The 14,282-nt window shown below is 57.3% G+C and overlaps 4 protein-coding genes across 4 annotated transcripts; 2 read left to right on the forward strand and 2 right to left on the reverse strand.

Moving 5' to 3' along the window:
* Window positions 1-1,016: 1,016 nt before the first annotated feature.
* Window positions 1,017-1,396, forward strand: D7B24_007713 (uncharacterized protein; the record flags this gene model as incomplete). Its single annotated transcript, XM_028641818.1, has 2 exons — window positions 1,017-1,102; window positions 1,195-1,396. 2 exons carry the CDS (start codon window positions 1,017-1,019, stop codon window positions 1,394-1,396), a joined length of 288 nt encoding a protein of 95 aa, XP_028494296.1.
* Window positions 1,397-4,682: 3,286 nt separating this feature from the next.
* On the forward strand, window positions 4,683-7,999 carry D7B24_007714 (uncharacterized protein; the record flags this gene model as incomplete). Its single annotated transcript, XM_028641819.1, has 6 exons — window positions 4,683-5,230; window positions 5,293-6,058; window positions 6,467-6,716; window positions 6,906-7,292; window positions 7,343-7,423; window positions 7,506-7,999. 6 exons carry the CDS (start codon window positions 4,683-4,685, stop codon window positions 7,997-7,999), a joined length of 2,526 nt encoding a protein of 841 aa, XP_028494297.1.
* An 825-nt stretch (window positions 8,000-8,824) lies between these two features.
* Window positions 8,825-9,932, reverse strand: D7B24_007715 (uncharacterized protein; the record flags this gene model as incomplete). The annotated part of the gene is made up of 2 exons (XM_028641820.1): window positions 8,825-9,433; window positions 9,495-9,932. The coding sequence occupies 2 exons, from the start codon at window positions 9,930-9,932 to the stop codon at window positions 8,825-8,827; spliced, it is 1,047 nt and encodes a 348-aa protein (XP_028494298.1).
* A 1,512-nt stretch (window positions 9,933-11,444) lies between these two features.
* On the reverse strand, window positions 11,445-13,622 carry TGL1 (cholesterol esterase; the record flags this gene model as incomplete). Its single annotated transcript, XM_028641821.1, has 5 exons — window positions 11,445-12,869; window positions 12,929-13,224; window positions 13,290-13,385; window positions 13,442-13,521; window positions 13,591-13,622. The coding sequence occupies 5 exons, from the start codon at window positions 13,620-13,622 to the stop codon at window positions 11,445-11,447; spliced, it is 1,929 nt and encodes a 642-aa protein (XP_028494299.1).
* Between the last annotated feature and the right edge of the window lie 660 nt (window positions 13,623-14,282).

Raw genomic sequence — 14,282 nt, forward strand, 5'->3', positions numbered from 1 at the left:
CGGATCTTTCACCAGTCGATAGGCCACGATAGGGACGCCGTAGGGCGACGGGGGGCGAAGCACTGCCCCCTCCAAATCGTCCAGAAGCCGCCCTACTCGCTGCCATGCCTTGCGCGCGTGATCCTGCTGGATGATGTGCCTTTATTTTGGGAAACCTTTCCCTGGCATCGGTTGCGACGGCGTCTTGGTAGGAGATGAAAGGGAGCTTGACCATTTATCCCAGTCTGACTATCTGGTCGAGCCCGGGGAAAGGAGAAGAGGAATGGCGGATGGCCAAGGCACCTTACCTACCTAGGTAGCTCCATGCATGGTAGACACCTGGTAAGCTGACATTCGTGTGCGTCTGGGTTGGTTCTCCTCCCACACGGAGCTACCGCAGGCTCAAGGTTGGGGGCCAAAACCCCAGGGCGTCCCCCGTTCAATCGGTGCTAGGTGGTGCTCGAGTGGCCTAATCCGCACACCGAACCCGCTTGAGATTTTGGTTGGCAAGAGGCCAAGTGACCAGCTGAAAACTGGTGGGTTTCTGCGGCAATGACAATTACAGGCAGATTGATTGGTGCATGTCTCGAATTTGACCGTGTTGTTCGCAGTGTCTTGACTGGAAAAGCCCACACTTGATGGCTAACTCCACGCATGAGATGCTTCGTCCAAGATCTCTTGGCCGATGCCACGACGCCGCCCGCGACCCGGCTTCTGGCTGATGATGTCAGCAGGCCCAGGCATGGGTAGAGCTGCGAGTGCTGTGAGCTCTACTGGAGCATGCCGGCCGGTTATGAGTTTTGCCTGCAGTCTCAAGCTCATGCGTTGTGTTCTTGACATGACATGACGAATCCCGTCGTGTCGACACAAGTCCACCAACCTCTTACACCTGTTCGATCGTTCAGTGCAAAAAAGCCACCTCGGAGACACGCGAAAGTCAAATCGTGTACTGACTGCACTGGTGGCGCAAGCACCCGTCGTAATCATCTCATCCACCGATCTGGTCCCGCATCCCGAGACTCATGTCATCAACCGCCATGGCACGCACAACGAAAAATGTGAGCCCCGAGGCAGAGGTCAAGTCGTGGGGTTTCAAGCAGGTCTTCACCTGGACAGACACCCCGTAAGTCGCCCCTTGTCGTGACGCCGGCGCAGCAGCAACAGCAGCAGCAACAGCAGCAGCAGCAAGGCAGTCTTTCGCTGACACCGAAGGAGGGGCACCCACTACCCCCCGCACAGCCACCGGGCTTTGACGACGCACCTCATCACGAAAGGCAGCCTCACCATAACCTATCCCGAGGATGAGAGCCCGGTCAAGGAAACCCACGGCGTGGGCGAGCGTGTAGACGTGGCGGCAGGCCGACAGCATGAGGTCTGGGTCGGCACGCAGGGTTGCACCATGGTCATCGGGGAATAGAGAACCAAGCTAGCAGCGGAGGCGGCGGTCAGTGTTCATACAAGTCAAACAACGGCTTCTGGATAAACTTCGTTGTCATGCACCCTTCAAGCAACAGGTAGCAGAATGGACCAAGGTGGAACGCTTGCGACCGCCATGACGTAGATCCGCGGGACTCGTTCGTGACGAGTTTCCACAATGATGGAAACGACGCAGAAGTGCTGTACAGATGATCCCTGGAGAGACTCCAGTCGCCCAAAAAGGTCCGCCGAACCCGAAACAGCCACTGCTTGTGCACAGCAACCGAGTGGCCGGTGCTGGTCAGAAGATAGAAGATGAAGCTTCAGGGGTTGTCAATCCCTTTGTCAAAGATCGCCCCCCCGCGTTGAAAACCAGAAAAAAAAAATAACAAGTGTCCATCATCAGGGTCTGACGGCCGTCTGACAACTTGCGACTGGCCCTCGGGCGACGGCAATGGCGAGTCAAGTACACGAACGCGACCTTGCTAGAGAGGGCGATTCGCGAAAACAGGGGGTTCCCTCTTTATGCGGAAGCTAGCCAGCATGGTTTGTTCGGAGCATTGAGAAGAGGTTTGATCTGCAGCCGTGTTCGCGCCAGGGCTAGTATGGACGCCAGCCTGCAAACGGCCTTTTTCTTCTTTACTCGTTAGATTACTACGATCGATAGTGGTTCCTCTAGTGACGACGTGCGTGTTCATTCGGGTCCTCGGTTGCCCCAGTAGAGCGAGCTCGAGGGCGTGCGCATGTCGTGATTAATATCGATGATGGCCGTCTGCTAGACAAACAGGACGAGATGGGAAATTGCCTGTTGCGACTGGGACAAGGAGTCCCAAAGGAGCAAGAATTGGTCCGACCGCGTCTTCTCCTAGACCAGGGGTTGTCGTTGATGGTTTCGGGCACCAGGGTGAGGGGGTGAATCCGGCGTCCGTTATTTTGTTTCTTTCTCTTTGTCGCCAGTGCCGAAATGGCTACGCATGTTCAATGCTCAGCCCGGTCAGGGACTGGTGTCAAGGCTTTGGACCGATTGGGCCTTCATCAGCATGACGGGTCGTGGCGTGTTGATTGAATGCGTACCAGAGGGGGCGTCCTCTGCTTGTCGATTGGCGGGGCGGCGACGACATCTGAAACGAGGGGAACACAGTTGGCAACGACAGACCGGCCGGCCGAGTCATTCAGCGCGACCAAGTTATTCGACGGGAATAGCCATCGTGGCCTCCCCATCGGAGCGAGCTGAACCAACCTGAAAGCTGGCTGGGACTGACTGTGCACGATTGACAGGTGCCGAAGGCGGCGGCGCTACCTGGAGCCAGTAGTCCGTCAACTAGCTCCCCTGGAAACGGTCATAGTCGCAGCCCGTGACAGGGAAGCATCTTGCAGAAGGGGAGATGAATCAAATCGGCGGAGGGAGAGAAGAGAGACCGGAGCATGCATGCGCATGAGCCAGTAGAAAACAATGCCGACAGGTGCAGGCAAAAGCCTACGTAAGATGGGTAGTTCGAAGCTGCTGCTGACGATGATGATGATGAATACATGATGGGTGCCGGGAGCAGGAGTTGCGATGTCATAGCCAGACAGCCAGGCTGACTCCATAGCGGCCAAGTCCAGCGAGGCACGGCACCTCGCCCGTGGGCCATGGCACTCAACCTACAGGTGCACAGCGGACCGGCGTCAGGGTGGGCAGGGGCCACGCAAACGTGGTGTGGCTTACTCCACGTCTGGTGCGATGTAGAGGGTACAAGCGAGGGGGGGTCCGCTACGCCAGGAACCACATACGGCATCCTCGTCCATCGCACTGTCGCTTCTGTGACATCGCAATTTCACAGCCTGGAATTCGCATCACGAGTCCTCCATCATTTCGCCTGCCATTTGCTCCATTTCCCATATCCACACTAGTTGGCACGACGCGAAGCATCGGCAGCTCACCTCGACGCCCATATGGACGAATGTCTGTGACGACTCTCCGGCAGCCTCGTTTCTCCTCTGGCGTTGGAGATACTCGTCTCAGCAGTGAACATGTCTCTCTCTCTCTCTCTCTCTCTCTCTCTCTCTCTCTCTCTCTCTCTTGACTTACCTACCTAGGCAGATGCATCGAGGCTCTCAATGCAGCCGAACTTATACCTACTTTACCTTGACCAGGCATACTGGGCGGGCAGCAAGGATCCATTCGATCCGACACGCCGTAGGATTGACGTACATGTGTGTCTGTTTGATGTGCCGCCAGGTTAGCGAGCGAGCGTGCGTCTTGGTCGTCTTGGAAGCAATATGACGACCCTGTCACGGCCAGTGGTGGCTCGGAAACGCCATTGAAGCCAATTGTGCGAGCAAGTACTGGGTACCTTCGGCACCACATTCCCCCCACCGGATCTACTCATCTCAAACCAACCTAGTAGCTACTGGGCTGAGGTTCTCCTGCTCCAACCATAGGTACCTTAGCTAGCTACCTTACCAGGTAGGTCCTCAGCTAAGGTTGCTAGCTTGGTAGGCACCTCAATTCGATGTACCAACTTCCGTCTGGTCTGCAACCTCCTGGTTTCCAAGTTTCTTGATGTACGAGTCGAAATCGGCATCGCCCTTTTCGATCCGTCCCAACTCTCTCCTCTACTCCATGTGCCTCTAGTCGACTCAACCTCCCTCTTGCTCTCCCCTCTCCCCCTCTCCCCCTCTTCTCCCTCCTCGTTCTCCCCTCGATCCTTTCCGCTTCGCCCTCTGGTCCCTTGTCTTGGATCGTGCATTCTGGATCTTGGTGGTCCTTGATACGTCAACGCGCCGTACCTCTTCTCTCTACAAAACCACAAGAACCCCCCCTCCTCTCCCCTTCCCCCTTTGACGCTTGCTTCACTCTTGCTCTCTTTCTAGCTCTACAACCTTATCACCGCCGTTATATGACGGTCCCCCTCCTATATCGTCCAGGACTGAGCATCCTCTCACTGGCATGCCCGACTCTGACCGCCACCTGTGAACCACGAACGCGAGTCGGCAGTTCCAGGCACAGCAATCCCCCGGCATGGATGTTTCAAGTCGCCTTGCGCTACGTTCTTAAACACTGGCACTCCTGTTACCCACCGGCCGCCTTTCTTCTGACGCCGAAGCTCTTGGACGCCCTCAACGTCACTGTCTCCGGGCTACGTATCTGAGCCTGGCTCCCACACTACTCGACTAGCTATCTCATTGCTGGCTTCGTGCGTTGGCGGGGACTCACGACTACGACAAACAGACTATACAGCGAGTTTGAAAACTGAAGTGAGAGCTAGGCCGGTTTTCTCCTCTTCGGCACGTCACTATTCGCCATGGGCAACGCACCGTCTGTCGAGACGCTGCATTCTCAATCAAATATTCACGCCGCGCAGGATATATATTCGCCGCCGCCAGCCAAAAGGCAGCCGCAGAAGCTCTCAAAGCCGCGCGTCGGCAATCATGCATCGTCCAATACAGCTTCCCGCCGTCGGGACTCGAACGCTCCGTCGATTGCTTCCAGCGTCTCACCGCTTCCGCCAAATCCCAGCCCCAATCCCAACCAAAACTTGACCGTGGACACGCGCCGATCCTCTGCATTGCCATCGCCAGTGATGCTTTCCCCAGCGCCATCGAGCTTTTCCAATGTTCTCATAGCGCCTTCAATCCCGCCGGAGACAACTTCGAACCACACCGGCGGCTCCAAAGACTGGTATCGACGCTCCTCGGGGCTTTTCCGGTCGAAAAGTTCCCAAGAGGACAGGACGAATAGGAGGAGAAGCGGCCTGGTGCCACCCATGCCTGGCGAGAGGTCTTCCAGAGCCAATTCCATGAACTGGGAATCTCAAGCAAATTTGGACCACGCCAGGCAACAGTTGGAGAGGTAAGCGATGCATGGAGTAACCTACCGTCGCCATTTGAAGTGGCTAATTTGGGTTATCACAGCTGGAATATCGCTGGTAACCGCCAGTCGGTCAATTACGACATGTCTTCTTACGAGTCGAGGCGATTGCTCAACATGACGGACCAAACCCTGGTCCAGGAGCCCGAAGCATTTACGGTTGAACCCCAGCTGGGTGAAATTGATCAAGCCACGTGGAAGAGCTCACATCCTCACGAGGTGCCAGCTATATCCATACCGAGAGTGGATTCTAACGTGTCCCTTTATGCGCCTGCTCGTCGTCGCTCAGTGATCCAGACGCCTGGTGTGGCGACGCGCAAGCCAGGGGATAGTTCCGTGTCACGAAAATCGAGCTTCCGCCACAGCCACCCGCCGACCCCCGTAGGTGGTCGCTCCAGGCGTGGTTCGTACGTGGCAGAAGCCGAAGTCGTACGGGTCATATCAATGCCACCCCCAAGAATCATTGCCGTGGATGAGGTGGAAAGGGTGGAGACTCCGTCAGAGCTCGATTACAGGCAGCTGGGAGCCATGAAGCACGGTTCCCTGAGAATTACCAACGGCGCCGCCAGCCCCGCCCCCAGCATCGACGGCGACCTTCCGCACGACAATGCTTTCGATAGGGCCCAGGAATGCGAGATACCCATGGCCGTGCAAACTCCCAAGCAGACGCTTGCTCCTATCACTACCACTTTTATCAATCGCAAGACTGTTTCTTCCGTTTCCCAAAGCACGTTTGTCGGTTACGAAGAGCCTGGAGATACGTCGGGTCACTGTCTTTCGCCCGAGTACGCCCCTTACGAGGTTCTCGACGTAAGAGAAGATCCCAGTGCAAAGCCGGCTATTGAACGACCCGTAGCAAGGCAAGATATTGCACAAGGCGTCGTGCGAACCGACAGTGGGCTTGTCGTCACACCTGTATCAGAGGGGCCTGCAGACGTTCTCAGACCTTTGGCAAAAGCCGATTCTGGATATAGCTCAAACGTCTCGCTGCGTTCGTTCAGCTCCAGGAAGGCTGTTGGAGGGAATGAACGTCCCAGTCGCGCCAGAACAGATGGGAAGGCCAAGACATCGAGCGATGCCATGGATACAAGTCCTAACACTAACGACCTCAATGGAATGGGCTCGACGCAGCCTTGCTTTTCAGATCACCAATTTGAGAGCAACACTGCGCTATCACCTCGAATTTGTTCGCCGACAGACCTTGCTTCTCCGAAGCAGGTTCTCTCGCCTTGGAGTCCTCTCCAGACAGCGTCCGACGACATGCACTCTCCGTCCTCCTCGAGCAAGATGCGCAAAAGGCTGCACGCTTCCTCGTCCTACATCTTCGGCCGAACGCCTGAGAAATCAGAAAGTACGCCGGCTAGCTCTGCATCTATGGGTCCTGCAGAGGAAAGATCCAGCTCAGCGCTGAGTATCGGCGGCAACAGCGGCAACAGAAACAAGCTCCAAAGGCTGCTTAGTGGCGCAGGTATGCGCGGGCCGCCTGCCGTTCACCCAACCCATTCTGTCGAATCGTCTATTCCATCAATACCTCGGGAGGTTGAGGCAAAACTTATGGAACACACGGGAAAGTATCCAATGATGTCCAAGCAACTCACTGTGCATCATCAACCAAGCAAAGACACCCTGAAGACAATATTGAGTGTCGGTAGCGTAGAAGCTGGTGGTATCAACAGCATTCGGGACTCGTTGACTTCACCAGAAGCAACCTCAGCTGCTGTCGCTGAGACGTCCAAAGGTGCACGTCGACGGAGTCTGCAGCCCATTTCGGCGTCAATCTCTCAGGCAGCAGCAGCGATCATGTCGCGCAAAAGCATCCGGCGAAAGCCGATCTCCACGCACAAGCAACAGAGCGACCAGTCTCAGGAAAATGAACTCATCCAGAACGGTTTCGAATCGAGCGTCACGAGCATTGACTCGACCCGCGATAGCGTTGGCCGAAGTGCGTTCGATCAAGCCTTCATCGCCCTTCCCGCGGATGACCGCCAATACACCGACACGAGGAGGTCCATGACTATGACGGCGCAGCAGGAACGAGATCTGGGTTACTGCCGTCCACCACCCATCAGAACAAGATCGTCTGCTAGTAGGCAGCCCTCGCCATCATGCAGATCGCCAATCCCGGAGCTACCCGAAACGTCCCCGCCTCGACAGAAGATGAAGTCGATGCCTCCTGTTAGTCTCAGAACACGCAGAAAGTCGGCTGGAGCCAGTCCACAATCGATGTCGCGCAAAAGCAGCCGCGATAGCTTTCAAGGCCCGCCTCTCTCCGCACCACCTGTGCCGTCCATCAAACCTGAATTCCAGCACCTCCAGCATGCAGCTTTTGCTTCGGTGCAGCCCAGCCATCTCAACTCCTCTGCAAACCGCGGTACCTCGTCTGCCGCAAACCATGGTATTCATCGCCCTATGAGCGCCACCGTCGGAGCTCAGCAAGTACGCAGTCCAGGCCTGCGACACCGGTCCAGCTACGACGGTCACAGCAGTCTCCAGCGGCATGCTGGCTTCGGACAGGGCCGGTACCAGACTAGCACGCAAATGCAGATGCAGACTGGGGGATACTACCAGAACCAACTCTTGCAGCTTCAGGAGCAGTCATGGCGCGGGGAGGAGCAGAACTTCGGTCGCTCAGGGCCTGCTGACCCTCGACTCGGCCATTCGCGAAACCAAAGCGGCGGTACGAACCCACCCTATCGAATACTACACAGCTACAACTCGCCGGCATACCGAAACGTCCAACTCTGGAGCTGAGCACAGCGGACACACAACTCATTCGAATCTACAAAGCGTCCGCGCCCCGGCTTTCCTTCTCTATACCATGGCATGGTGTATCATAAGGCATGTCATGATGTGCATCGGCAGGCCCCTTTTCACACAACCACGATCCTTCAACGTTGTAAACATATTTCCTTTGCAAAGTACGGCACGCACGCACCTGGCGTACGTCGACCGACGCGACTTGGATACACCAGACCTTCCCCGCGGATACACACGCTTTTCCTATTTCTTCTCTCTTTTGCACAAATACACAGACTCACACACGCACACAACTGGATGTACCTTTCCTTCTGACGAATACCGGATCCGGGAGCCCGAAAACGGCAAGAGATCTTGATGACACCAGGCAGTGGTTGATACGCATACGCATTTTATACCTTGGGACGGGCCGGTTTTGGTCTGGAAGACCAATCGATAGATTCTCCATTTGTTGTTCGGTTTTTGACTTGATATACCCCTGAAATTGACCAAGTCTTTATCGTCGTCTCTCAAAAGCTGAATGTAGCGCATAGCCTGGTTGCTGTTGTAGTGACATTATTGAGTCTATGTAGCCCTGCAACGGTCAACTTAAAGCTACCTCGCACGAAAATTTCACGCGTACATGATTGAAGTAAGGCCGTCTTTCAATTTTCCAACATATTGAGCTCTGTTCATCACCTCTGTCCCAGTTGCACCCTCGCCACGACATTCGTAGGATCTACCAGCTGCCTCCAACCGCACACGCCCAGACGCGAGAAACGAGAATAGGCTTAAAAAGCCTGATGACAGAGACCTCTGCATTATACCCCAAGTGCGGGCCTACACGCCGTCCGAGGTAGAGCTGGCTTCGCTCTTGCCCCAAGGGCGGAGTCCGCGCCGGGCCGGGCCGCGGGGCGGGGCCCCTTTCTTCTCCCTGTCGCCGCGGCGGCCGCAGATGTGAAGGCCGCCGACGCCCTCGAGCAAGGGGGCGCAGGCCAAGGCCGGATGCAGGACGTTGAGCAGCAGCACGGCCGTGGCGATCATGGCGCTCTCAAAGGCGATGAAGAGGTCCTGGCGGCGCATGAGGGGCCCCGTCCAGCCGCCGGAGAGCTCGGCGACGCGGAAGACGCAGCGGATGAAGATGCAGACGAAGCTCAGGGTCAGGGCGGCGAGGAAGGCGCGGAAGAGGCGCGAGGCCCGCACGGCCGACAGCGTCGGGTCCTGGTCGAGGGCCGCGGCGGCGCCGAGGCGGCGGCTGCGGCGGAGCGTGTTGAGGGCGAAGTCGGCCGTCACGAGCATGAAGATGAGCATGGTCACGACCTGGAAGACGAGGCCGCCGAGCATGATGTTGTCGCCCGTCTCGGAGGACTCGTCGTTTGTCGAGGCGATGGAGGCCATGGCGCCGCCGAGGGCCTGGAGCACGAGGGAGATGACGTCGCACGGGATGAACTTGGGGCGGGGTGCGCGTTAGCCTTGAGTACGTCGCGGGGCGCGGAGGAGCACGGCTTACGATGCGGGTGTACCACTCGGGCTTGATGCGCGAGTTCGCAGCGCCGTAGGCGTAGACGATGCGGCGCAGACACAGGTAGATGCCGGCCGCCAGGAAGGCGGGGCCGATGGTGAGGCAGCAGATCTGGATGAGGAAGCCGTTCTCGTCCCAGCGGTTCTGCCAGCTGACGACGCGGCCGGCGTAGCCGAGAATCTCGCAAGCGACGCCGAGGATCATGGCGATGAAGAAGGAGAGGCCGCGGCGGGTGACGGCGTAGGTGGTGATGTAGGCGAGGGCGGAGAGGGAGAAGAGGGCCAGCATGGTCGCGTTGGCGCCGATGCTGAGGCGGTACTCGTAGTAGCTGTCCATATCCTCGCATTCGAGGCTGTCACTGTTGTTGTAGCACCAGTCAAACCAGTCCCGGTCGGACCAGGTTTCGGAACCGGTGGGAGCGCTCATGATGAGAGAGTGGGAGAGAAGTATGGGAGAGACAAGGCAGCAGGTGTGAGGATGAAGACGAAGTCGAGGGGATTCTAGAGAAGAGCCGGTGGGAGGGAGGTGAGTTGTTGCTTGCAGACAGGAGGTCAGGAGAGGAGGTGGACATGGGCCATTATATGGGAAGTGCTACGATGAACCTGCCGATGATTGCGAGTGCTGCTCAACATGCTGCCAGGCGAAGCACGTTGAAAATAGCAGTAAGCCATGAACACCTCTGTGCAAAAAGGAGTGTATCAACTCGGAACCGCGTATCCAGCAAGCAATCAGAGCAGAGACATCAGGCACCAGCATCTGCAAAACAGCGGTACTGGGGGTGGCTGTGTCGTCCCGAGCGATGGATGACACAGCACGATAAACGCGAATCGAGAGGGCTTAGCATCCTTCGATCTGCGAGGAAAGGGGACCACGAAGGGACGAGACGCGAAGTGCGATGGACCGTGAGCGGTCTCAGGATATGACGAGGAAGCGAGGCGGCCAACGAGAGCGCGGGTGTCAGCCTCCAACAGCCCGTCACCGCATCTTGTCGACGGGCGTTGAGGGCGTCAAGGGGGGCCATCTGTCATCCCGGCAGACGGCCGGGTGTCGTGTGTCGTGTGTCAGACGGGAACCCTGCCAGCTCATCAACAGCCTGACATGGCTGAAGCTATCGCTTCCTCCGCCTGTCAAGTTCCTCGGGGACCGAGATGGAGATGAGAGGCGTCTTCGAACGTGGCTCAGACCGCCCGGGGAGTGAGCAAAAGTGCGAGTGCGAACGGCCCAGTCAGAAGAGTGCCTCAGCGAACATGTCAGCAGGAGCTGGAGTTGGTACGACGTGGGCTTTCTGAGCACGTTCACCCACGGGATTAGATCTTCATGGGGTCACTCATCCTTCGAAGCTTGAACTTTCAGGCAGAGGTCACAGTAGCCGCCAAAGAAGAAAAGAAGCTTATCATAGATCAAGATTCTCTACGTGGTGGGCACGTTGCTGTGTACCGTAAGCCGAGAACGTGCTGGACGGGTGAGGCTTTGCCATGCAGACAGCTTGTCTCTAGAGAGGCAGGCAATGTGTGAGAATTGAACATCACCACATGACGCTCCATAGGGCTGCTTGCAGATAGCTTCTTCGCTCGTACGCCGTCGTTGTCCTGAATGAAGCGAGGTGAGCGAAGAGGCGAAAGGCCGAAGAAGCGAGAGCCGGCTTGGCGCACACGTACACGTCCAGGATCAGAACAATCAGCAGAGCACGGGCCACTGCTTGTCTATTCCTACATCAGGCAGCGACCGATGCAGAGCCTCCTCGCTGTTGTACTGCTTGGGGTTGCTACTTCGACAACATACTCGAGGTTTACCCAGACTTCTGGGCTCGATATCGACGTAATTGCTAGAGAAAAACAAAATTACGTCTTTATTGTGTGCTCCTATCCTTGGGGATCTGCGCCATGTGTGCGCTTTACTGAAGTAAAAAAACCTACTGTCTCAAGTCAACATGTGCTCTCACGTCTTCTTCTTCTTCCTCCTCGCCTCTGACACCGGGCTGGCGTTTATGACGCCCTTGGTATCGATGCCTCCCGTCGTCACCAGCCCAGAGACGCCCGGTGCTTTCCCCGTGCCAATGTTGATCCCGCGCCCGCCCTCGAAACTCAGCGCGCTGCCGCCGCTGCCCCGACGGACGCCAATGCCCTTGAGCTTCGTCGCCGGCGACTCCTTGACCTCCTGCGCCCCGTCCAGCGTTTGCTGATCAGCCGTCGAGGGTCGCGAGTCCGCGCCATCGTCGGACGATGCCGGCCTGTGCTCGACCGCCTGGTGCTGATGCTGGTGCTGGTACGCTGTCCGCGCGCGCGTCGTGTTCTGCGGCGACGGGATGCCCGACGGCCGCCCTCGTGACCTCTGTTGCACGGGCGTCGTGGGCGTCACGGGCCGAGTGCCATTCTGGCCATTTCCTACCACCAGCGTCGACAGGTCGCTCGTCGAGGCGTCGCTTGCGCGGGAGGCGTGACCGTGGTACGCAGCACCCGACTCGATGAGGCTCTCCTCCCGCGCCATCTGATACTTGGCAAACTCCTCCGCCGAGTGCTGCGGGTCTGTAAAGTTGTCGAGCGCGTCGAACACGTGCGGAAACACCTGATGGTCGACGTCGCGCCCCCATAGGAAGTCGAGGTGCTCGTAGTGCGGGATCTCCGTCGCCACCGTCTGCGGCGGCAGCTCGCGCAGCATCACCTTGATGTCGACCAGCGAGTCGCTGCCGCCGTAGACGAGCACGATCGGCGTCTTGATGTTGCGCGTCGGGTACTTGGCCACCTTGGTGTACTTGCTCGACGTGTTCAGCGACATGTGCTGCTGCACGTCGTCGTCGTACATCTGGAAAGACTTGTTGCGGATGATCTGGAACCAGTGCACCACGCTCTTGGTGCTGGTGAACGAGTACAAGTGCGGGTAGGCGGCCAACTTTTGGCTCACGGTTATGTTCTTGGTCCGCCAGTTGAAGAGAAACGTCAGCCCGTAGTCGATGAGCTTGACGAAGATGGGCGGATACAGAATCGACTGCCACATGGTGGCCGAGCTGAGGATCGACCGGCGACCGAACAGCAGGAAGAGGACCTGCGGGGACGCCTTGACCAGTGCGTCCACGATACCGTTCGACAGGCCGGCAGGCGACATGGCGGGCGCCAGCGCGATGAACACGTTGACCTGGTCGTTCAGCTTGGGGTGGATGGCCAATGTCGCGAAAGCTTGCGCCGTGCCCTGGGAGAAGCCGATGTACGACAGGCTCTTTTGGCTCGTGGTGTCGAGAATGTACGAAATGCTGTCGGGGATATCGTGGAAGGCAAACTCGTCGATGGAAAAGTTCCAGAACTCGAGGGATGTTGGCGAGTGCTTGACTGACTTTTTCGAGTACTTGTTGCCTCGGTTGTTCCCCAGCTGTGGCGTGTCAACGTCGCTGTACATCTAGGCCGAACTTGGGGTATCAGGGAACTCACCCAGACATCGTAGCCCTGCTCGACGAGGACAAAGGGAAGGCAGCGCTCAGCGTCCGTCAGACAGACCCAGACTTCCGAGTTCATGAGCAGTCCATGGTGCAGATAGACCACCTTCTTTCGCAAACTGTTGGGTCCATTGTTGACCTTCTTGCCCTCCTCGCCCTTCTTCCACGCCAATCGGTGCAGGCCGAGCAAGAATCCGTCCTTCGTCTGGGTGACATGTTCTTCTGCTTCGTATCCATAGAGGCGGCACAGGTCGACAAAATCAGAGGCATCGCGAACAGAGGTCGCGATGGCTAGTTATTCAGTTAGCGACGATCCCAGGTGCGGTGAAAGCGACGGGCGCGTGCGTCATGCGTACAATTGTGTTTTTGCTCCGCCCGTTTCTGCGCAGGCGTCGCCCACCTATTGAAGAGACGACGCGACGCGCGGTAGAAGAGCGTGATGAGAGAGGATGCTGGAGCGAGGTCGTGTCAGTGGATGGCGAGATAGCGGGCGTTGACGAGGACGTACGGAGTGCGAGAGTGAGGATGCGAATGACGGCCTCGAAGCCGACGAGAAGGAACGACCCGACAAGAGCGGCATATTCGATGCTTTGCCACGAGAATTGTCAGTGGGATGGGAGGGCGACGCATGGGGGGATTGGGTTGTCTGTCTCTCACATGTTCAATCGCCCGATAAATGGGATGGGCATTTTGACGACAGTCAGGATCCGTAGGAGAAAAGAGACAAGAAAAAGGGGGGAAAGAAAAGCAAGAGTCAAGGTTGTGTGTCCGTGGACGATGATGTATGGGCTGGAGAGTATATCAAGTCATGATCGAAGACTCGGCGACCGTCAGGGCCGGAGGAAACGAATTGGAGCAAAGGCGGCGTTGGGGGAACGAGTGCATAAGCGTCGTTGAGGTCGGCGGCGGGCGCAGCTGCAGTGCAGGTAAGTGTGGGTGATGTCACATGTGAAGATCCGGGCTTGATCTAGCTCCCAAGCTCCCAAAGCCTCCAAGCCTTGAACGATACTGACATGGCAGGTCTGTGGAGCTCGCGTGGTCTTGGTGTGAGCAACCCTGATCCCGGCATGCGAGCCATTCCCAATCAATCAGAAGGCGACAGGATCGAGGATGGAGTCCCGTCTACACCAATCGCATCATTCCATATCCTTGGGCAGCACCAGCAAGCATCACGATGTTGAGCTGAGGCTAGGCCGGGCTGCAACACGCAGAGAAGGTGATGGTCATGAGCACACCCAGAGTCACCTTCTCCATCATTCGTCATAAGTATAAGCACTGCCCGATGCCGCGACCGTTCGGGACGAAGTACCGTTGGGCCACGAAAGTCTGGTGTACCCGCCGAGAGCACG

Source organism: Verticillium nonalfalfae, assembly GCF_003724135.2.
Source record: "Verticillium nonalfalfae strain VnAa140/NRRL 66861 chromosome Unknown scaffold_63, whole genome shotgun sequence".
In the NCBI taxonomy this organism is placed as follows: Eukaryota; Fungi; Ascomycota; class Sordariomycetes; order Glomerellales; family Plectosphaerellaceae; genus Verticillium; species Verticillium nonalfalfae.